This window comes from Malania oleifera, chromosome 5, assembly GCF_029873635.1.
Source record: "Malania oleifera isolate guangnan ecotype guangnan chromosome 5, ASM2987363v1, whole genome shotgun sequence".
Taxonomy (NCBI): Eukaryota; Viridiplantae; Streptophyta; class Magnoliopsida; order Santalales; family Ximeniaceae; genus Malania; species Malania oleifera.
The window spans coordinates 14,207,643-14,231,281 of record NC_080421.1 but is presented as its reverse complement, the minus strand read 5'-3'; the positions used below and the strand labels follow the sequence as shown (position 1 = coordinate 14,231,281).

General features: G+C 37.4%; 1 protein-coding gene across 1 annotated transcript; it reads right to left on the bottom strand.

The window, feature by feature from the left end:
• Positions 1–8,569: 8,569 nt before the first annotated feature.
• Positions 8,570–12,310, bottom strand: LOC131156306 (pentatricopeptide repeat-containing protein At2g15820, chloroplastic). Its single transcript, XM_058109879.1, has 2 exons — positions 11,620–12,310; positions 8,570–10,813 (listed from the first exon to the last, which is right to left on the bottom strand). The coding sequence occupies exons 1-2, from the start codon at positions 12,253–12,255 to the stop codon at positions 8,936–8,938; spliced, it is 2,514 nt and encodes an 837-aa protein (XP_057965862.1). The 5' UTR covers positions 12,256–12,310; the 3' UTR covers positions 8,570–8,935.
• Between the last annotated feature and the right edge of the window lie 11,329 nt (positions 12,311–23,639).

Sequence of the window (23,639 nt, the reverse complement as noted above, 5' to 3'; positions counted from 1 at the left end):
CCTACATTAGTTTATGACAATCTTTATTGAACCTTATCCGCTATAAACTAAAACTGTACTTTTGGTGCATAAGAATATAATGGAATTAAGAACAATGGAATCAAATTTATCACTTGATTCTGTCATACTCTTCATTTAAATTTTCATTTTATTTCTTTCCTATCTCGATTCTTTCTTCAAACCAAACATAACAAAAGGATTCTAGATAACGAGTTCATAAACAAGTCATGATTCCTTTTAAAAGTTTTATTATACAAACTTTAGAACACACTCATTACTATTGAAAGTGATGAAAGGATTTAGGAGTTAAAATTAAAGCAATAAATACTCCCAATTGTGATTTATGATTGTTGATTTTTTCTTTCAAATCATTGCGTATGAATCAATAGAAATTATTATAACATAAAGAAACAAAAAATCCCTAATAAATAAAAATATTTCAATTATTCAGGCAAGATGGGGTGCGTGCGTGGGCCATGCAAAATCGCAAGTCTAACTAGTTTTTTTCCATTACAAAAAAAAAAAAAAACCTTTGGATTGTCCAACGTTTTTATAGACACATCAATTGTGGAAATAAAGTTTCACCCAAACTTTTCTTAAATATTTTTAATTAAAACAAAATTAAATTAGGAAAAAACTCTGAAGAGCGTGAGACATTATATTCTTTGACCCACATAGCTGCATAGATTCCAAATTGAGAGAAGGTGCCCCATTTCAATGTTTTAAAAAATAACTATTTATTAAAGTACTTAAATTAAGAAATTCCATGAATAAGTAATGTTTAATTTACACTTAAATAGGTATCTATTTTTAAAAAATATTTTTAGAAAAAATAAGTATTTTTTTATTTTATTTTAAAAAAAGTACTTTATCTCAAATTGTATTCATAATGAATAATGCCAAATTATTTCTGATAAGTACTTTTTCGGTTAAATACTTTTTTTTCAGAACAGCACGTTTACACCCACAGCCGCCTCATGGGTTTGAGCATTCCATGCCGCATCAAAACAGAAGAGCAAGAGATCATTTTATGAAGTCAAAAACCCATCCCCAACATTGCCTTACTGGCTCATTCACAACCATTGTAGCAAGTTGCTGCCCAACCGATAATGAGCCAAGAGCAGCAAGATGCAGAAAAGAAGTTAAGATGGAAGATGATTGTCAGGAAGATGATAACAGAAGCAATGGCGCACACAGAACTGCAATTTTTTTTTATGTGTGTGTGTGTGTGTGTGTGTGTGTGCAGAAATTGATGCATTGTTGAAGGTGCAAAAAATGATTCTTCAAAGCACTTGCTGGTCAAATTATGGGACAAAAAGGGACCCGGGGTTGCAAACAATAAAAGCAGGGATACAAGCTCACTAATATGCAAACAGTGGAGGAAAATACAGCAGCATCTGAAAGCTGTCGCAGGAGGAGGAGGAGGAGGAGAAGGGAAACCAGAAGTAAAATACAGCCAAAAAGGAAAAAGCAGTAGGAAAAAGAAAAATACACCAGCAACAACTAACAGTACCATGTTTACTACATTCATGGGTCATTATTTCTGCATTTTAAGTTTTGAATTGGAAAGGAAGAAGTGATACCATTTGTTTTTCTGGATTAAAAAATGCCCAATTTTGGATTGCAAATATTTCTCCATTCTCATCAATCCAAGTTTCTCTGCATTTCATTGGAAAACAAAATCATGAAGAATGAAAAAAGCAAATAACATAACAGGTTTTGAGACTATACAGAGCCTGCTCAGAGTGTATTGCCCGACTATGAATGAGAAAAAGATGAGGCTAAAACTGTTGAATTTGCAGGTGTGGAGTCGCCGACAGTTGCACCAGCCCAGCCGTCACCTTTGAAATCAAAGAATGGCGGCCACCTGCTCTGCAGACTTGGCTGAAACTGCAGCCACTGTCTTTGATTTTTTCCCTCATTGTGTGTATATATATATGTGTGTATGTAGTGCAGCAGTGAAGCTGTGAGTGTGTTGTGTGCAGAGAGCAGAGAGTTGTGGTGAGAGAGATAGAGAGAGTTGAGCAGTGTGGCTCCTCTTGTATTTTTTTTCTCCCAGTTTATAGTGCAGTGGTGTGTGCTCCCGTGGACGTAGGTCAGATTCGACTGAACCACGTAAATCCGGTGTTCCAGTGTGGATGTGCTTTTGTGATTTTTCTTCGTGTGTGATTATTGCTCTAGGATTATTCCCCAATAATTGGTATTAGAGCTTGGTTGGAGTAAAATCGCCAAATCGAGAAAATTTTCAGATTTTGACCCTCTGTCCAGTAGCTCGAAATTTGATTTTGAGGCTACCATCAAACTCCTCTCGACGAGACAAAGCCTACAGCTATAACCGGAGCTTGAACAGAGCTCGGAAACCCCTGCACGCGCCACCACATGCCAAGCCGGAGAAAGACGCCTCCGCACGCGCCGATAACGCGCCAGTGTCTACTCGTCACGCGCCGCACGTGCGCCCACGCGTCTTCCTCTCCCGGACAGACTCAACCCGACCCGACCCGGAGAAGCTCTCAGTCCGGATCAACCCGAACCGTTCCAGACCCGGAGCCACGTCAGCGCCATGTCAGTGCCTAGCTAGACGCCATGTCAGCACCACATGGCGCCAAGTAAGCGGCAAGCAAGCAACCGCGTCACCGCCACGTCAGCATCCGAGAAGGCCCCACGTCATGTCAGCGCCACATCATCAGTGGGCCCCACAGTAGGCCCCGCAGTCACTCGCCAGTGTGTGGGCCCCACAGTGCCACGTCAACAGTGGGCCCCATAGTGCCACGTCAACAGTGGGCCCCACGTGCCACGTCAGCAGGGTTGACCGAGTTTGACCGAAAGTTGGACTGGGCTTTTCGAAGCCATTTCGGGTCCGTTTTTCGAGTGACTTAAGCCATTTCTAGGGTTTTCGGCCGTTCCGGATCCAATCGTGTGGTCCGATTGAGCTAATTCCATCACTAAATCAGCAAATCGAGATGTCGAACGAAAAGAGCTCTCGCATCGAGATGTTTGACGGCACGAACTTCGATTTCTGGAAAATGCAGATCGAGGACTTCTTGTTTGGTAAGGAGTTGCACTTACCACTGATGGAGAAGCCAAAATTCATGAAGGAGAGCGAGTGGGAGTTGCTTGACCGAAAAGCCCTTGAAGCCGTGAGGATGACGTTGGCAAAGTCTGTTGCCTTCAACATCAAGCACTTGACAACCACCAAGTCTCTTATGGATGCACTATCTAACATGTACGAGCAGCCATCAGCCGCAAATAAGGTACATCTAATGAAGAGATTGTTTACCATGAGCATGTCTGCAGGTGAAAGTTTCAGTAGACACTTAAATAATTTCAACAAGTTGTTGGATCAACTCGCCTCGGTCGGGATTAGCTTTGACAGTGAGATCCGTACCCTATTAATTCTCAGTCAGCTGCCTGAGAGTTGGAAAGGTATTGTCACTGCGATCAGTAGCTCTGCAGGAAAATCGAAGCTGAAATACGACGAGGTTATCAGCATGATTTTGACAGAGGAGATCAGAATGCGGTCGAACAATAACTCCACTCCAAGTTCAGCTTTGAATGTGGAAAGCCGAGGAAAAGGAAGCGGGCATGGACGATCTAACAATTGTGGTAGATCCAGGACCAGGCGGTCCAAATCTAGAGATTCCAAAGGTACTCATGACACAGATTCTCAGAGCAAAAAAGTTATTGAGTGCTGGAACTGTGGAAAGACTGGTTATTACAAGAACCAGTGTAGAAGTCAAAAGAAAGAGACGTGGGCAAAGACAGAAGCAAATATTGCTTCCGAAATTGATGATTTGTTGATCTGCTCTTTGGAGAGCAAAAAGGAGTCTTGGATGTTAGACTCTGGAGCTTCATTCCATGCCACTTGCAGCAAAAATTGCCTGGAGGAGTATACATCAGGTAATTTCGGTAAAGTATATATGGGCAATGATCAACCTTGCGACATTGCCGGTAAGGGGATAGTGAAGATCAAAATGAACTGGGTCAGTATGGAAGCTGAAGGATGTCATACGTATTCCAGACCTGAGGAAGAATTTGATCTCAGTCGGTCAATTGGTAGATGAAGGTTATAACACATCTTTCATTGGTGATGAATGGAAGATTTCGAAGAGTGCATTGACAATTGCTCGAGGTAAGAAAAGTGGTACTCTTTATGTAACTCCTGATACATGTATGTCCATTACAATTGCTACAGGAAATGATGATAGCAACCTATGGCATCAACGACTCGGACACCTAAGTGAGAAGGGACTCAGGGTGATGCACTCAAAGGGTAAGTTGAGTGATTTACAATCAGTGAAGATCGACATATGTGAGGATTGCATATTTGGAAAACAGAAGAGAGTCAGTTTCCAAACAAACCTCAGTACCCCAAAGAAGGAGAGACTTGAGCTAGTCCATTCAGATGTATGGGGACCAACAACCATTTCGTCTACAGGAGGAAAGCATTACTTCGTCACATTTATCGATGATCATTCACGGAAGGTATAGGTTTACTTCCTGAAGTATAAATCTAATGTTTTTGATGCTTTTAAAAATTGGAAAGCAATGGTAGAAAATGAAACTGGTTTAAAAATCAAAAGGCTAAGAACTGATAACGGTGGAGAATATGTTGACATCGAGTTTAAGAAATTCTGCCATGAGCATGGTATCAGAATGGAAAGGACTGTGCCAGGTACGCCTCAACACAACGGCGTAGCCGAGCGGATGAACAGATTGTTGACAGAAAAAGCCAAAAGCATGCGTATGCAGTCAGGCTTGCCAAAGATGTTTTGGGCAAATGCAGTCAACATAGCAGCTTATTTGATTAATAGAAGTCCTTTAGTACCATTGGACTATTGCCTACCAGAAGAAGTTTGGAGTAACAAAGAAGTAAGACTTTCACATTTGAAAGTTTTTGGTTGTGTTGCATATGTACATATCAATGATCATGTCAGGGATAAGCTGGATCCGAAATCTCGGAAATGCACTTTCATTGGTTATGGTAAAGATAAATTTGGATACCGCATTTGAGATGATGAAAATAAAAAGGTGATCAGAAGCAGAGATATAATTTTTGATGAAAAGGTGATGTACAAAGACAGGCACACAACAGAATCCATCAAACTAGTTCAGAGAGAATCAACCCATGTAAATATGGATAATGTCTCAGAATGTGTCGAGACACAACAGTAGAATGCCGAGAATCCTCAGGCGGAGGAACCAGTGGAGCAAATTGTCGCACCACCACCTCTTACTCCAGCTCCGGAGCTTAGGAGATCTACTCGGTCCCATGTACCAAACAGAAGGTATATAGATTATTTACTTCTTACAGATGGAGGAGAGCCCGAATACTATGATGAAGCATGTCAGGCAGGAGATGCGAGCAAGTGGGAGCTTGCGATGAAGGACGAGATGAAGTCCCTCACCTCCAACAGAATGTGGGAACTAGCCGAGTTGCCCAAAGGTAAGAAGGCCCTTCACAACAAGTGGGTGTACAGAATCAAAGAGGAGCATGATGGCTCCAAGAGATACAAGGCTCGGTTGGTAGTTAAGGCCTTCAAGCAGAAGGAAGGAATTGACTACACCGATATTTTTGCACCAGTTGTGAAGTTGACAACCATCAGATCTGTTCTGAGTATTGTTACCTCAGAGGGTTTACATTTTGAGCAATTAGATGTGAAGACAGCGTTTCTTCACGGTGAACTTGATGAAGAAATCTACATGCGTCAACCAGAAGGATTCTCAGAGAAATGTAAAGAGAATCTGGTGTGTAGGTTAAAGAAGAGCTTGTATGGTCTTAAACAAGCTCCCAGACAATGGTACCGGAAATTTGACGGCTTTATGCACAGGAATGATTTTATAAAGTGTAACGCCAACCACTGCTGCTACTTCAAGAGGTATCAGTCTAGTTATATCATTCTGTTGTTATATGTGGATGACATGTTGATCGCAGGACCAGATATAGAAGAGATCAAGAAATTGAAGCAGCAATTGTCAATGGAATTTGACATAAAGGACTTAGGCTTAGCGAAGCAGATACTTGGGATGCAGATCTCCAGAGATAAGTGACGGGGAACATTGCAGTTATCTTAGTTGGAGTACATTAGCCGTGTTCTACAGAGGTTTAACATGAGCAACGCCAAAGCAGTAAATACACCTTTGGCAGGACACTTTCGCCTCTCCAAGGATCAGGTTCCCCAAACAGATGAAGAGAAGGACTTCATGGCTAAGGTACCTTACGCCTCAGCCATTGGAAGTCTCATGTACGCCATGGTTTGTACCAGACCAGACATTGGTCAGACAGTGGGAGCAATCAGTAGATTCATGTCTAATCTAGGGAAGACTCACTGGGAAGCAGTGAAGTGGATCTTCAGGTACCTCAGAGGCACTATTGATAAGTGCTTTTGTTTCGGCAAAGGAGACTTGAAAGTCAAAGGGTATGTAGATGCCGATTTTGCTGGTGAAATTAATCACCGCAAAAGCACCACCGGATACGTGTTCACTGTTGGCACAACAGCTGTTAGTTGGATGTCGCAGATACAAAAGATTGTTGCCCTATCCACTACAAAAGCTGAGTATGTAGCAGTGACAGAAGCCAGCAAAGAGATGATTTGGCTTCAGGGTTTGTTGACAGAGCTTGAGTTAAAGCAGGAAATGAATGTTTTGTACAACGATAATTAGAGTGCAATACATCTGGCAAAGAACTCTGCATTTCATTCTAGAACTAAACATATCGGATTACGTTATCACTTCATCAGATCTTTATTAGAAGATGAAGTACTGGCACTTGAAAAGATTCAAGGTAGCATAAATCCAACTGACATGCTGACGAAGGTGGTAACTACAAAGAAACTGAAGTTGTGCTCAACTTCAGTTGGTCTTCATGATTGAAGATAGACATGAGCACAACATTTGCATATACACTAGTTGAGATGCTGTCTCCGTGTCCAAGTGAGAGATTGTTGAATTTGTAGGTGTGGAGTCGTCGACAGCCACACCAGCCCAGCCGTCACCTTTGAAATCAAAGAATGGCGGCCACCTGCTCTGCAAACTTGGTTGAAACTGCAGCCACTGTCTTTGATTTTTCCCTCATTGTGTGTATATATATATGTGCGTATGTAGTGCAGCAGTGAAGCTGTGAGTGTGTTGTGTGCAGAGAGTAGAGAGTTGTGGTGAGAGAGATAGAGAGAGTTGAGCAGTGTGGCTCCTCTTGTATTTTTTTTCTCCCAGTTTATAGTGCAGTGGTGTGTGCTCCCGTGGACGTAGGTCAGATTCGACCGAACCACGTAAATCCGGTGTTCCAGTGTGGATGTGCTTTTGTGATTTTTCTTCGTGTGTGATTATTGCTCCAAGATTATTCCCCAATAAAAACGATCAGTTCTCTCATTTAAAACTCAAAGAATATGGAAATTGGGTTCCAAATAGTAGCAATCAAAAGTGATGGATCTTATTCTTGATGTTTTAACACAATGACCTCTTGAACTGCTGGGTTGGGGAACATAATAAAAAATGATATTGTTTTAAACTTCTAATTATAATTAAAAGGAAACATTGGCCAAGCAGCTTTTGAGTTTTTTAGCACAAGCAAATCAGCTTTAGTAGACAACAAATCTAATATCTACTCAGCATAGACATTCTTAAGACCTCCATCTTCATATGTTTTGCAGCTTCTTCAAGAATCCAAGACAACCCTTCCCTCAGCTTTAGACCACCATGACCATTACCACTCCTAATAACAGCACCGACCAAAATCAAATTTAGTTCACCCAGTGATTAAAATTTTTCCAACTACTAAGAAAATTCTTAATTATTGACAAGACTTATCATCATCAATCATCATCCAGATAACTGATTTTTTTGGTGGGGGGGGGGGGGGGGGGGGCGGGGGGTGATATTTTCAGAAAGAAGATCAATGAGTAATAAGATTTGCAGCATTATAAGCTCTGAATACTGTAATGGGAGACTTTAACTCAATATAATGCTAGCAATAAAAAACTAATTGTGTTCTACAAAAAAGAAGGGTAACTTGAATATTGTGGTTTAGGGTTCCAGCAAATCTAGAGGAAGAGAAATAAGTTCAATCAGCATTCATACTTGCAGCATAATAATATCAGAATACCATAGAGGGCGACTCTGTTTAAGGGATCATGCTTCAAAAAAAAAAATTAACTTGAGTGTTGTGGATTAGGATTCCTGCAAATCTGGTGAGAAACACACAGAATAAAGTGACAATAAAGAGGAGAACATTCCTCTGCAACTCCTATTTGATTCCCACTTCAGATGAGAGAACATTCCTCACACAATTGAATGGAATGTTCACTTCTTGTGGGAACGAGCGCACTCATTTTTAAAAGCTCGCCAAACATAATAATGAAAATGACATGATCGATTCAGTATTCCACTCCAATCCATGGCAGCAGAAGAGCTTGCATCAAGAGCACAATTTGAAATGAAACGTTTAGTCTAGTAATATAAATTAAAAAACCATACTAACAGCAGGCAAAGAGATCATTACACAAGCAGGGAGCAGAGGCTCGGCCTATAATCAGCTGCAGAGAAGAAAAAGACACTAAACAAAAAATCACACTAAAAGCAGAATTTAAAAAAAAAATCAAAATATTTCAATATAGATAAATATATAGCTCAATATAAAATACAGAAACAAATTATAATGATTCTCCGTTTGAGAATCATAATACAAGTAACTCACTGGTATAATAACATAGGGATTTTCCATCTATTAGTTAAACCAGAACACAAGCTCAATATGTACATGCACAGAGAAATTTACAAGACAAGATCATGTGAACTGGTTGAGAAGCCTTGGGGCCTAAGGAACCAAGTAGATCTGGCACACTCTTGTTCAGCTTTGACAGCTTATGAACAAATCCATGTAAAAAAAAAAATGGAAGTAATAAACCATATTATGATAAGATTACAATAACTAATCGACATCCTACAAATTATCATGATCACTGTGATTAGAAGCCGTCTCATCAGAATCATACCCACTATCAAAGCTAATGTCTTGGGCTCCTGCCATTCCATCCTCAAAGGTTTGATCACCTGCTCTTAAAAGATCTTTCAAGTCATCCAGAATATAAGGTTCTGTCAGTTTCCAAAACCAAGTAGAATTGCTTCCCAAAAAGCCTATCCAGAACACTCTGCCTTTCCTCTTTACCCTGAAATCCAAAGATTTTGCTTTCAATGTTTTGATGACCCTCTCAGCACCTTCACGACTTCCTTTTAGCTTCAACAAGATATCACCTGATGATGATCTGTGGCCTCCATACATATACCAGTATGCAAGAACCCGTGGTGACATCCACCGATGTATTAACTTTGGAATCATGGGTTTGCCACTTGGCCAGAACTGGTCCGCATAAAAACCAAAGTAAGAGTGCGAGATGGTAGAAAACTTATACGGTATGTCATCATTGCCATCACTCACCCTACTAAAAGAATTTAACCACTCATGGTACTCATTATGAATATGTCTCCTCAAAATAGAATGTGCAGGGGAATTTTCATTGAACTCAAAATGGATGGTGTGCATCTTTCTCTCTTCATCTGATTCCATCTGTAAACCCCCTAACAACAAACCCACCAAAGCCTCTCGTTGTTCTTTTCTTAGCTTCAAACTAATGGGTTTCTTTACAACTTTCCTGCTCAAGCTCAGCACATAGTCAATCTTTTGCATCAAAGGGGATTCTATGTCATATTTCTTCTGGCACATCAAATCATATATCTTTTCTGCCTTCACATAATCCCCAGAAGTGAGATATCCACTTAGAATGGTGTTGCATGGTCGAGAGTTGACACCAATTGCGCCATTAGTAACCATTTGGTTGAAGATATCTTCTGCCCTATCAAGATTACCACTTTTCACCAAAGACTCCAAGTAGATGCTGTAAACAGTCCGATTGAGACTACACTTATCAAGGCAATGGATGAATGTTGACTCCACTTTGTCATGAAAGCCTAAATTGAAGTACATATTCATCAGATCAATAAAGCTTCGAACCAGGGGCTTCATACCACTGTTTATGAACTCTGTCATAAGTGACTCGGCAAGTTCCATTTCTTGAGCTTTCGATAGCACCTCAATTATTTTATGATATGCCACAACATTAGTGGAACCCAAATGCTCCTGCATCTCCCTAAATATCTCCAAAGATTTCATGGGCTCTCCAACTTTTGAGTAGACTTCCATTTTGTAGACAAAAGCTTGTGAAGGGATGCTACTGTCAGAGTGGAGCTTAAGCCAAGTTTTTTCTGCTTCCTCCACATCCCCCTGTCTAGAGCAAGCCCTCAAGATGGACAAAAGCACTTCTCTGCCCTCCTTGATACCTACTCGCCACATCTCTTCCCTAATTGATGCTATCCTTTCTTTATCAATGGTGTCCTGATAGCTGTGTAACCAAATTAAGCCACCATAAACATCCTTGTGTATCTCCAGTCCAGATGTTACCAAATTGTGGAAAATAAACTCTGCCTGTTTCAGATAATATTTTGAAGATGCTCCTGGTTTACTGACAAGAGCTCTAAAGAGGGAATTGTGCAAGCTAAGTCGGGGCTGGTAACCTCCTAACTGAATCATACGGTTGTAAATGCTACATGCTTCATCCACACAACCTTGAACTGTGGAACTAAGATAGGCAATAATCAGAACATGAAATGTAGATTCATTAGGCACGCGCCCCTGATTTATTATGTCATCAAATATCTCCCTACATTTTAAGAATTTTCGCTCCCTGCCCATGTAATCTGCCAGCTTGGTGGCAAGAGCAAAGTCAAACTGGAACCAGTGTTGCTGCATCATCCATTTGTACACCTGAAATGTGGAGGGAGAGAGAGAGAGAGAAAATTCACCATAAAAAATTCTAACTCTTGGTACCCCCACCCCCCAAAATAAAAATAAAAATAAAAACTAAAAAATAAAAATGAGGCACCATTCAGTAGAATTCGAAACCCCCTTTCCCCAGCCACCCGAAAAAAGTTCACTTTATTTTAAGTTCCACATATGCAAAGGCAATGTAATTTCAGAATTAGATGAGCACCAAAAGAAGAACTGTTTCTCACTGAAGTTTAGCAAATGACACAACTTTGACTGCACATGACCGAGATTTCGACCCAAACAATTAGATGACATTGCATAAGCATCTCAATTCCCAAATAAAAGCATTACTAGGTGGAGGCGGCAACTAGAGCACCAAGGTAGCCTGGCATGGAGGAGCATATTTTCCAATTTTGTACATTCCAGTGTTTCATATTTGACTGGAATCCAGAGCTTGCAGAGCAGCTTTCGGAAAAAATAATTTCCTTTCTAAACCAGATTGCAGTGAAATGTGTTCTCTATGATGCCTTAGGATGCCCAACAGATTATTCCAGTTATAATGGAATAATTCAAGATAAATGAATCATCAGAAAAATGCATAAAAATCCTATAAGAACATTTCCTTCTCAATGACATCTCCAACTCAACACACTTGTAATCGTTCTCGTGATACTCAAATGAATATCCATCCATTGACAAAGATTTCGCAGAACATATAAAGAGTTACGCCAGAAATTTTATTTTTTATTTTTTTCCCTAACTTGGATTAAAGTCATATTTGAAAATAAAAACACTAAATTTACCCTAAACCCCGCCTCGTTCTCGCGAATCCGCGTACAATGAACAGCCACGTAAGTCGCATCTTCTTGCCTAAGCCACTTCCTCTGCGCATTGAGTATCCGAGTCAACGTCGAGGCCTTGTGCAAGGGAAGTTCCTTACATAGCCACGCCAACTTCCTTCGCCGCCACTGCTCAGGCAATTCATCCAGCTCCTTAACCTCGAGGGAGGGCGACTCCAAGTGCTTCATGTCCGTGGAGGCAAAGCACTCATCGAATTCAAAACCCTCGGTTTCTCTGGTCGCGCAAAAATCCCAAATTTCCTCTGCGACTACGGCACTCGCGGCTTCGCCCGCCAACCGTTCGACGGAAGTGTTCACTGATGCAGTGGAGGCGAACAGAGGCGGCGAAACCTGGCGGGGTTTTGGATGAAAAAAGGAGACGGACTGCGGCGGTCGGAGGATAGACGCGGCGTGAAGGAGGCGGCGGTGGTGGGGAGAAAGGGCGAGGGGTCGGAGGAGAGAGAATGAGGAGAAGAGAGCCTTGCGCATTGGAAGGGTGAGGGATGGGTGAGAGCCGGGCTTGGGGTCGGGGTAGGGTTTAGGGTTTAAGATGGAGATGGAGGTGGAAAAGGAGAGTTCTTGAGCTGTGCTCAGAATCATCTCTTCTGGTAGTGTGCTGTTCTGGATTTGGGAGAACTCTTCTTTCTTCAGTTTCGGATTCGGTTTCCTTCTTTTTGCCTTTAGCTCCGTGTGTACCCATCTGGACTCGGGTCCTTCCTCGGACTCTCCGGCCCACCCGAGCCTAGCCCAACGCCCAAGGCCCACGCAACGAATTTGGGGTTAGGGTTCAACAAGGTTCAGTTCAGGCCCGTTTCATTGTAAACAAAAACCAAGCCAACTTCAAGTTATCATTTTCCATCAAGATTCTTGCTTGAGAAAAAAAAAATTAAAAAATATATTTTTTATTGTAACTTTTTATTTTTAAAAATATTTTTTAAAAATTGTTCTTATATGGCTAAATTTTTTTTTGAAAAAAAATATTAAGGCCGCTCTTATATCACAGGATTCTATTGTTTGTAAGGATAAGAAGATGGATCGTCACAATGAAACCTTATTTATGTTTTTTTTTGTTTTTACTAATTTGTTTTATTTATTTTTTTCCCATTTTTTCAATCAAATATATAAAAAAAATTTCTTTTTCATTTTTTTAGTCTTTAATTTTCCAAGTTTCAAATGTGATAAAAAAGTGATTTTCCTTTTATCTTTTTTTCTTTCTCAAATTTCCAATGGGATCAAGGAAAGAAAAGGAAAAAATAAAAGATTCTTTTTTAAATAAGCAGTATATAAAGTATTATTAAATAGTTTTTTAGTGCAATTGAAAATCAAGATAAATAAAAATGAAAAAGAAAAATTCCTTTAGGTCCCTTTGGAACTTGAAAAATATGAGAGAAAAGAATGTAAAACATAAAGGAAGGAATATTCAATTTCTCATGTTTGGTTATCAAGGAAGTTGAAAAAGAAAATAAAAAAGTTATCAGAACAAAATTTTGATTTTATATACCATTCATGTTTAATTTTCTTTAAATTTTAATCATATTCTGAACAAACTTTCATTTTTAGTAATATTTAATATAAAAAGAAAAAATACAATGGAAAATAATTTTCTTTCACATTTTCCTTTCCTTTCCTTTCCTTTCCCCCAACCAAAATTCTTGATCCAAACTAGTCCGTATAGATTTTTCTACTTTTCCCACCCGAGGAGTTGGATTTAGATTTGTATGAATTTAGATAAAATGTCATACAAAATTATATTAAATTTTTTTTTCAAATCCAAACTCAAGGTCTAATATTCATGTTCCCAAACTCAATGATAACATTTTTTAAGCTCCAAATGAAGCAAAAATAAAAAATAAAAAAAAACTAAGAAAATTATCTTTCCATGTTTAATTATCAAAGAAAGTGACAAATAAAGTACTATTAAATTAATGGATGAAAAAAATACATACGACTAACATTTAATTTTTTAAAACATTTAATTATATTAGAATATTTTTATTTTTAATAATATATTATATATAAAATAAATAAATAATATTTATATATAAAATTTTCACACATAAAACAAGTGAATGTGTGATTAAAATATTTAGATAGTGTTTGGAAGCATGGATTTCAAATGTTAAATTTGAATTGTATAGATTTGAACAAAATAAAATAATATTAAATTTATTTTAAATTTACATAAGTCGGCCATGACAAGGAAAGCGAAAGAGTGAATTTTTTTGGGGGTATAATATTTTTAATATATGATAATAAAAATAAGGTATTAAAGTGATAAAAAATGTAGAAAAAATAAAAATAACATGTAGCAAATAAATCATGAAAAACTATTAACATAATATAATAATAATATTGAACTTTGAAAATTTTGCTAAAGCTATTATTCTAATAAAAATAAAAATGTTAAAGAATGTGGGTTTGTGATGACACAGCTCACATTACAAGTATCAAGTGGGTGTGGTAGTGTGAGCCCATACTGGGCGAACATAATTAGGTCAAAATCAAATTAACCAGATAAATTTGGTCAGTTTGGTTTGGTTAAAAGTTTATTCAGTTCGGTTTAATTTTTATTTTCATTGAATTTTGATATTCGATTTTTGATTCGGTTTTCGGGTTCGGTTAACCAAATTAGCCAAATAGTATAAATTAATATTAAATAATTATATATTATATATGAAAAAAGGTTATATATATTATATATAGTAAAATTTTATTTATTTTTTATATTATATATATATATTAAAAATATATAATTTAAATATATTAAAATATTAAATGGGTTAATCGATTTAACCAAAATTTGGTTCGATCGGTTTTGAGTTAGATTAAATATAGAATTTTGATCTATTCGATTAATGAGATTTTTTCAACCAAACCAACCAAATGCTCACTCCTAACTGCAATACCCACTTAATACCTGTCATGTGGACTCACATTGCTACATGCACTTAATACTCTCACACTGTAGCACCCACCCAATACGTCTTACATGGGCTCATATACATGCACTTAATACAAAAAATGCAGAATACTTTCATTGATATGAAAATGCCCTATATATATAGGACTTGTACAAAGTATGATTATTATAAATTCAAAAATATTTAAATACTAAATCAAAAGATCATAAACTATCAGATACAAACAAACCGTCGACGATTTTCTCTTGAAAATGTTTATATTTAAAATCGTCAAAGTAACTATCGATAGGTATACAAAAATGGTCAACGATTGGTTGAAAAATTATATAATTTTCTTTATACTTAACATCTACTATTAAGCATAAAAAACAAATAGATAGAGCAATACCACATTATAAATGCTTGCTGCACTTACGCAAATGGGAATTTTTTAAAAACATGACAAAGCAAACCATGTTCCCCCACCACTCAATGATTCATTTCCCACCATCTCCTTGAGGAACATTAACTTTGCTTTTAAAAGTATTAGTTTAATAGGAAATCAAATAACCAAAAACACCATTTACTTAATTGACTAGCCACAAAATCATGGTATATACCACTAAATTTTAATATTTTATGCATATCAACCGGCATAAACTTAGCTTGTGATGAAGAAAATAAAAAATAAAACAAAGATAAAATCTTAACATAGTTAAGGTGAATGGCCCATGATGCACTATAATTCTCTGTTAGTTTTATCGTGATCCAAGAGGAGGGGTGAATTGATATTTTCTAAATTAATTCCCCAAGTCAATCTCCTAACTACGTATTACACAACCTTAAAGTCAATTTAGAGCAAATAAATTAACTCAATTTAAATGTACAGCGGAATTTAAATAGCACAACTAAATTAACCAATCATGCACGAGAAAAGCTGTAAATAAAGATGATACCCAGAAATGTTATCGAGATTTGGCAAACTGCCTAAGTCCTCGCCTTGACTAACAAGTATAAGGATTACCACTACAATGCTCACTTAAGCGGGTGGAACAACACCTAAACAATCAGGTCAATTAGCACAGGGTTGACCTCAACCTTTACAGACAATCCTTACCAAGATGGATTACCGTCCCCTCAGGCTACACCTGGAATACAACAGTATGTTCACAATAAGGCTAGTACAGTGATTATGTTTTCATGCAAAGTAGATATGTACCCAATATAGACAGTCACATACACATCAACAATATAGATATAATGTAAGTTCAGTGATGTAAATAGTTGTGCAAACAACACTTAATAGGGTATGATCAATGGAATGTTCAAGAGTGTTCAATACAAGCAATATCTTTTAAAAAAGGAAAAGCAAATTTCAATAGTTAATCATGATTCCAAATATATCAATCAGACATTCAAACTAGCTTAATTAAATTTTCTTCAATGAGATAAGCACACTACTTGTTTGAAAAATATTTTGACTTGTTGAAATTATTTTTGCACAACAAAAATCAAAGCTATGAGAGTCTTGCAATAACTATGCAAAGACCCCTAAGCTTGCTAGTCTATCCGAACAAAAGATTTATAATATGAAATCAGTGGGATAAAACTTAGTCAAACTCCCCAAAAACAATATCAATAATCAATCAAGCAAATGAGAGTTTTAGCACTATCTAGCAATTACAAGCACACTCACTAATCTCTTACAATACCAAGATGTATCAAAGGAATGAGTATTTGAAGGTATTTGAGTAAAGTAGGATTTTAGAGTAGAGAGGATTCTTGGCTAATGATTTTTGCTAATTACTTGCTAATCCTCACAAATGAGCCTATATTTATATGCAAGGTCAAAAACATAACCATTTGGGACCTTCAAGGTATTATTAGAAAAGTTCTAAAATGCTTAGGAAATATTAACCCAAATTAACCCATGTTTACCTCGGGTAAAATAAATTTAACCTGAGAAGGTTCGGGTGGCTGAACCGAGGTTCAATCGCCCGAACAAACTCATTTTTTAAAAAACATTTTAACATAGTTCGGCAGCTTGAGTCCTGAAACAGTAGCCCAAACAAAAGTCAGTAGCATTTGTTCGTAAGTTCGGGTACCCGGTCAGTGGGTCAGTAGCCCGAACACAGAGGTTTGGTCGCCCGAGCCTATTTTTGAACTATTTTCCTAGGTAGCCCGAGTTGGTAAGGGGTCCCTTTTAGAGGGTTTGGGTGCCCCGAAAAGATTTATTTAAAAACGGTTCAGTCGCCTAAGAGCTAGTCAACTGTTGACTTTTCAATAGTTCGGGCGCCCGAGGAGTTTTGAACTCTTGGGGTCGGTCGCTTAAGCTCTCTCAAACTTCCCTATAATATTCAATTCAATTCATATTTAACACTCCTGAATTATGTATGATATATGTGCATGAGTGTTGGGACCTAAAGTTATACTAGGGTCTTACTGAGCTTACAATATATCATATATGCATGACATGCAGGTAATTATTACAGACCATATATCTAGTTACTATTACAGACCCATTTTACATAAATTGAATTTACAATATGAAAGAGAATCTTCAGGGTCTTCATATCTTGTTTCAAGTGCCATTCCTTCAAATGCTCATATAAACCTACACAAACACTTAAAAACCATCAAATACTTAAGTATTTGTCATTATCAAAACCGGATGTGACCTATAAGGTCAACATTCTTTCCCTTTTTGATGATGACAAATACACCATGCAAAAAATGGGTATAGCCTTAGAAGGCTCCCCCTAACAATGTGCATTATGTAAAAGTATTTTCTTTAAGTGCAACCCAATTTTTGCCTCTTATTCATCTCCCCATTTTGGCAAAAGCAAAAAGGGCTATGAAAGTAATAGCCTTAGGCAATAGATATGAATCATTTGTATACAAGATAAGTATGATAATTTTTTTAAAAAAAAAATTTCAGCAGCATGCCGTCTGAAAGTAGGACAATTCTTAAAAAAAAAAAATCTTATATAAAAATGACCTGTTTTGAAGTTTTTAAGATTTAACAGTTTATCCACAACTACTTAACTCAAACAGTTCCAGTATGATCAATACATAAAACATAGATGCAATCATCATCATGCAATAGATATGAGAATTGTGCATTGCAAGACATAATCAATTTCATAAAGTCCAAGCCAATGAAAGATATCAATAGTTATATTAGTTGTTAGACTTTGAAATTATTGGAAAGTTTCCCCTAAGTTTATGCAAACTATGAAATATCTAAGAAGTATCTCTACTATGCATGAGACCTAATTCACGTCTAATTGTATGAACCTATTTTCTAGAAGTGGTTTAGTGAAAATGTCAGCCCACTGCTCATTAGTGCATACAAACTCAAGAGTCACATCCTCTTTCTGCACATGATCACGAAGGAAGTGATGTATAATTTCAATGTATTTTGTTCGTGAATATGAGATAGGATTTTTAGAGATGTTGATTGCACTAGTATTATCACATTTAATCGGGACTGTATCATAGTGCAATCCAAAATCCTTAAGTTGTTGTTTCATATAAAGAGTTTGAACACAACAACTTCCAGCCGCAATATATTCTGTTTCGGCTGTGGATAAGGCAACTGAGTTTTGTTTCTTGGAAAACCAAGAAACGAGAGATTGTCCTAAATAGTGACAAGTGCCGCTAGTACTCTTCCTATCAACCTTACTACTGGTAAAGTCAGCACCAGTATAACTCACAATCTCAAAGGTAGTATGTTTAGGGTGCCATAAGCCTAACTGTCTAGTGATATTTCACATCCTTCAACAAAATCCGACAATCTGGTGATATTTCACACCCTTTGGCAAAAGCCGACGATCTGGTGATATTTCACACCCTTCGACAAAAGTTGGTGCCCCTAGTGACCTGGCATAGCATTAGCCTATAATGTTGAACTGGTGCAGATCTGGTGCTTTCACGCCCTTCAGTAAAAACCAACCGATCTAGCGGTATTGCGCACTTTTCGGCAAAAGCCAGATATCAAACCTGGAACAATTCGGAACCTTGTTCCTATTTTATTTCAGCAAAACACAACTCATGCATGTTCATATAACAAATCAATCCACACTCATGTTTTACAAATACAGTTTAAAACAAGCCAAGGCATGACCATTTCCATAACACAATATATATCACAATATATTCACGATTTTCCAACAAAACCAGAGATGCAACCCATTGCACCCTTTTTTCCAAAACTGTAATATGCAAAACCCATAATTTTATTTGTTAAATCCCCCCAAATGAGTAGTCAAAACACACACAGGACCATGAACCACAGTTCTACCGAGTCTGATTTCGAAAATAACCGACATAAATAGAATCCCCTTACCTTTCCCCAAATAGCCAAACCCAAACTCTACGGCTCCTAAACAGCGAATCGAGTTCCCAAAACCTACAAATCACAGTACCAAACATACTCACAATTTCATTTCCTACAAAACTACCATAACAGAATTAAAAACCAAGCATTACCTCGATTTTAAACCAAAACCCGAAAATGCTCAAAATGAAGATCCGTTCCACAAATCTTGAAGAGAATCCTTCCCTGATCCTCGTGGTAACATCGGATCGACGATTCAGGCAACAATAGGCGAAGAAATCTAGCGAGAGAGAGAGAGAGAGAGAGAGAGAGAGAGAGAGAGAGAGAGAGAGAGAAATTAGCTAACTTAGTTAAGAAACAACTCAAATGGATATTTATAGCACCTTTGACTCGGCCAACCTCGTCGACAAGGCGGCGTCTTTGTCAACGAGTCAATGAAGGGCATTCGTCAACGAAGCGGTGGCCTCGTTGACGAGCCTGAGATTCCCGATTTCCCGAAACCTCTCGACTTCTCCTCGTCGACGAGCCTCTACAATTCGTCGCCAAACAAAAGAGGGCCTTCGTCGACAAATTCTGGCTTCGTCGACGAAGCCTGCTCATTTACGATTTTACCCTTCTCTTATTTATTTATTCCAAATATCACTGTTCGGGTTCTTACACAACAGACCCGCAGAGGAGCCATCATTCTCTTCTCACTTTCACATTCCCATGCATTCTCATTGACCCCCACCCGCGGCTTATAGCCACGAGCCACCATCTCCAGTTCTCCTGTCAACATAACTTCTTCTTCTCAACTTGCCACCAAGTTCAATCTCACCGTTAACTCAAGCACTCCAGCCACTCTCGCATTCACCAACTCTGGCTGCTCGCTTGAACCTCCGACAATCTCTCATGGTCAAAACACACACCCCCACCACTCTTCCCTCACAGCTATCACGCCAGTCAAGCCCAGCTCTTCTCAACTCAGTTGACACAGCATCCAGCAATGGCTACTCTCTCGGTCTCTCATTCTCCTCGCATGGTTTTGCATCACCGGCAGCCATAGACCCACAGCCGTGAGCATCCTTCACGACAAAACTGACGCACCTAGCAAGCTCGCTGGCCTTGTCCAATTTTCCAGCCACACAATAGCCTCCCACGGTCAGCTGCCCGAGGCCCCTTGCGCAACCACAGCCTCTTGGCCCCTTGAACACGCCCCCCGCCACCTACACACACTACTAACACACACCGCCACCTACACACACTACTAACACACACCTGCACACACACTAATTTAAAATCACCCACACACACTAAAGCATATTCATGCACACACTCACATACTCATGCACGTACATGCATGCAATACACACACTTATATACTCATACACGCACATGCATGCAATGCACACACTCACATACTCATGCACATACATGCATGCAACCCACTTCATACACAGGCACACACATCCATGCCTTCGACATCCGTGCTCAGGTTCATGGACCTACTCTAAGCCCATTGGTCTCGACCAAGACCTTAAACCGATTTTCCCCAGAACCAGTCAACCTTTGACCGATTCATCATTCCCCGAACCAATTCGCACCGGTTTTCTTCACTTCACTTGTTTATTATTTAAACATCTAGAAAATCCATAAAAATTCAGAACAACTTGGAAAATTTTTTAAAAAATGTTTTTTGACTTACTTTTATGGTTTGTGTCTTAATTTTGTTTATGTTATTTCTTATTTCGGGAATAATATGGAAAAATCATAAAAATATTTTTAGGCCCAGAAAATCATTTCCATCCCAAACAAATTCTATAAACCTCCCAAAATAGTATTTTCTCACTTAGAAAATTCTATAAAGATTTCAAAACCCCGAGAGTGTATTTTTGTAAACTATTTTTTCAATTTTCCATCCCTATGATTTAAAAGGGAGGCATGAGCTCTTCAGAGTATGATATGCCCCAATTATGAGGAAATACATATGTTATGTACATTTTCGTGTGCTTTATTTTTTTTATTTTTTATTTTTGCATGTGCATTTCACAAATTTTTTATAGGGAGTAGTTTTTAAAGGCTTATTAAATTTATTTTGGGATAATTTTTTATTAATTAGGTATCGTTCGTAAGAACGGGCGTGTAGGGGGTGCTAATACCTTCCCCTCGCGTAACCATACTCTCAAGCCCGACTCTGGTGACGCAGACCGATTCTACCCTTAATTGGGTAGTAATCAAGTGTTATAACCACACTTCAAAAGGTTAGTGACTACTCCATTACACCATGTTTTTGAAGAAAATATTTTTTTTTAAAAAAATTCACACCATTTTTCCCAGTTCGCACCGGCGCCATGGTGGTTTTGGCGGGTCCAGGATGTCGCGACAGCTTGGCGACTCCGCTGGGGATGCCGAGACCATTACCTTTTAAAATAACACATTTTTCCCTGGTTTTTACACGACCATTCCAAAATGTATGAACTTGAAAAATGTTTAAATTTAAAAAATATTTTCAACCAATACTCACTATCAATGGCAACTCTTCCATTATTTCTCATCCACTATGTTAAGAACAATAATCTCAGTCCATGGCTAAACATATAGATCTTTCCCTTATTCAGATTTGAAAAAGGTTGCTTCTATTAAGAAAAGTGAGAAAAAATCTTCAGGAGCTGATTCATTCAAGAAGCAAAAAATGAGTAATACTTACGTGAAGCCTTTACACAATACTACAAAGTCTGTCTCAAAGAAGTTGGAAAAATCTTCCGCAGATGATGAAAGTGGAACTTCTTAGGGAGAAAAGCTATATAATATGATGTGTAACGGCTCTGGTCCCATTAAACCTATGACATCCTCTTCTCGTTGTATTTTATCTTCAACTCATCTAGATTCTCATTTATGGTATTAAGTTGCTTACTGGACAATATCAACAATCGTTCTTAATTTCGTGCATCCCATCTCTCAAACTCGATCTATTCCATTTCAAAAACCAGTCTAATCTTTGCAGAACTTCACCCCACATCGATCTTTCTTGGTCTATACACGGTCATTCCAAAAGGTATATATATGATAACTTTAATTTAAAAGGTTTAAATTTGGAGAATCTTTTCAACCAATATTCACTATTATATAAATGACAACTCTTCCATCTTTTTCATCCACTACGTTAAGAACAATCCTAGTTCCAAATTAATTGGCCAAATATAGATCATTCCGCTTTTGAGTTTGAGAGGTTTGACTCATCAGTTAGGTCAATTTCGAAGTTTTTAATAATTAAACATATTGAAGTTGATACTGACCTTTGGAATGATCGTGTACAGACCAAGGATGTTGTGGTCAAGTTATGCAATTATGAACTAATTTTTTAAATGCCATGGAGATTCAACGATCTTTTGAAGATGTTCATTGTCACAGTACTAAAAAGGTTGCACACGAATTAAAGAAACAGTTTGGTTGAATATAATATCTATACATGGGTGGGTTACTTGTGACGATGATATTTGTAATTTAGATGGGCCAGTAGGAAACTATTTTCATAGTGATAGGAACAATTGTTGATTTTGGCGAGGAAGCAAATCAGGGTAGACTATTAATAACGGTTTAAAAAATTCATCGCTAATAATAGATTATTAGTGATAGTTTTTATAAATCATCACTAAAATGATTAATAGTGACGGTTAAATAATTGTCACTAATAAGTGGCTTTTAGTGATGCTTTAATATCGTCACTAATACTTCAAAAAACATCGCTAATATTTTCTCGGGTTAGTTTCCACGCAAAAAGTGGTTTCCCGCGATAGTTTGACAGGAAAATTTTGGTTTTAGTGACGGTTGTTATTTCGTCACTAATACTCTTTTACTAGTGACGGTTCTGCAAACCGTCACCAATACTTACATTAGTAGTGGTGATTTCCAAAGACCGTCACTATAAAACCACTTTTAGTGACGAAATTAAGACCGTTATTAAAAACTAATTTTTTTGTAGTGTTTGGATTCAACATCAAGTATAAAATAAATATTTTTTTGTGATAGTTTTAAAATTGGTGATTGCTTGTGGAAAACAATTAGAGTTTGAGTTAAATCTTGTCTAGTCTTCTCACCTGAATCTTATATGAGAATATGAACATGAAAAATTTAAATTTCTTCTTGATTTGCTTACAAGTATGAAATGTATAATTTGTCTTCAAACACAGTATTAGAACTTTATATTTTTAAAATCAATATTGAAATTCTTAAAAAGATAAGAAGAAAGAAACGATAATCTTTTTTGTAATACTAGTATTCTAACAAAGACGTCATTGTCTAGTGAATGTGTTTGTGAATTTTATTGGCCACACAATGTTCATTTTCGAATTTTCAACTTTAAATTGCTATGAATCCCATACATTTCATTATGAAAAAAGTAGGTTTGATTTATTTATTTATTAATTTGTTTTGAAAAGTAGATATGGTTTGCAGATCACAAGGAAAAGAAGATAGAAGGGATAAAACAATGTTCGGTGGGCGTGCCAAAACAATCTGACAATATTAATTGTAAGTAGTTGTACATGTTATGTTATTTTTAAAATGATGTATCTCTTAAAAGCAAACACTAAGTTTTCTTTGACCTCAAAAGGTAATGATAAACAAATAATAAAATTTAACATATATAAGAGGAAATTTATTTATCAAACATTCTAATTTGATTTTAAATTATTTTAATGTGAATTTTATAGTATAAAAATTTCTAATATTTTTTTCGAATATAGTATTTTTAGTTTGAATTCAAA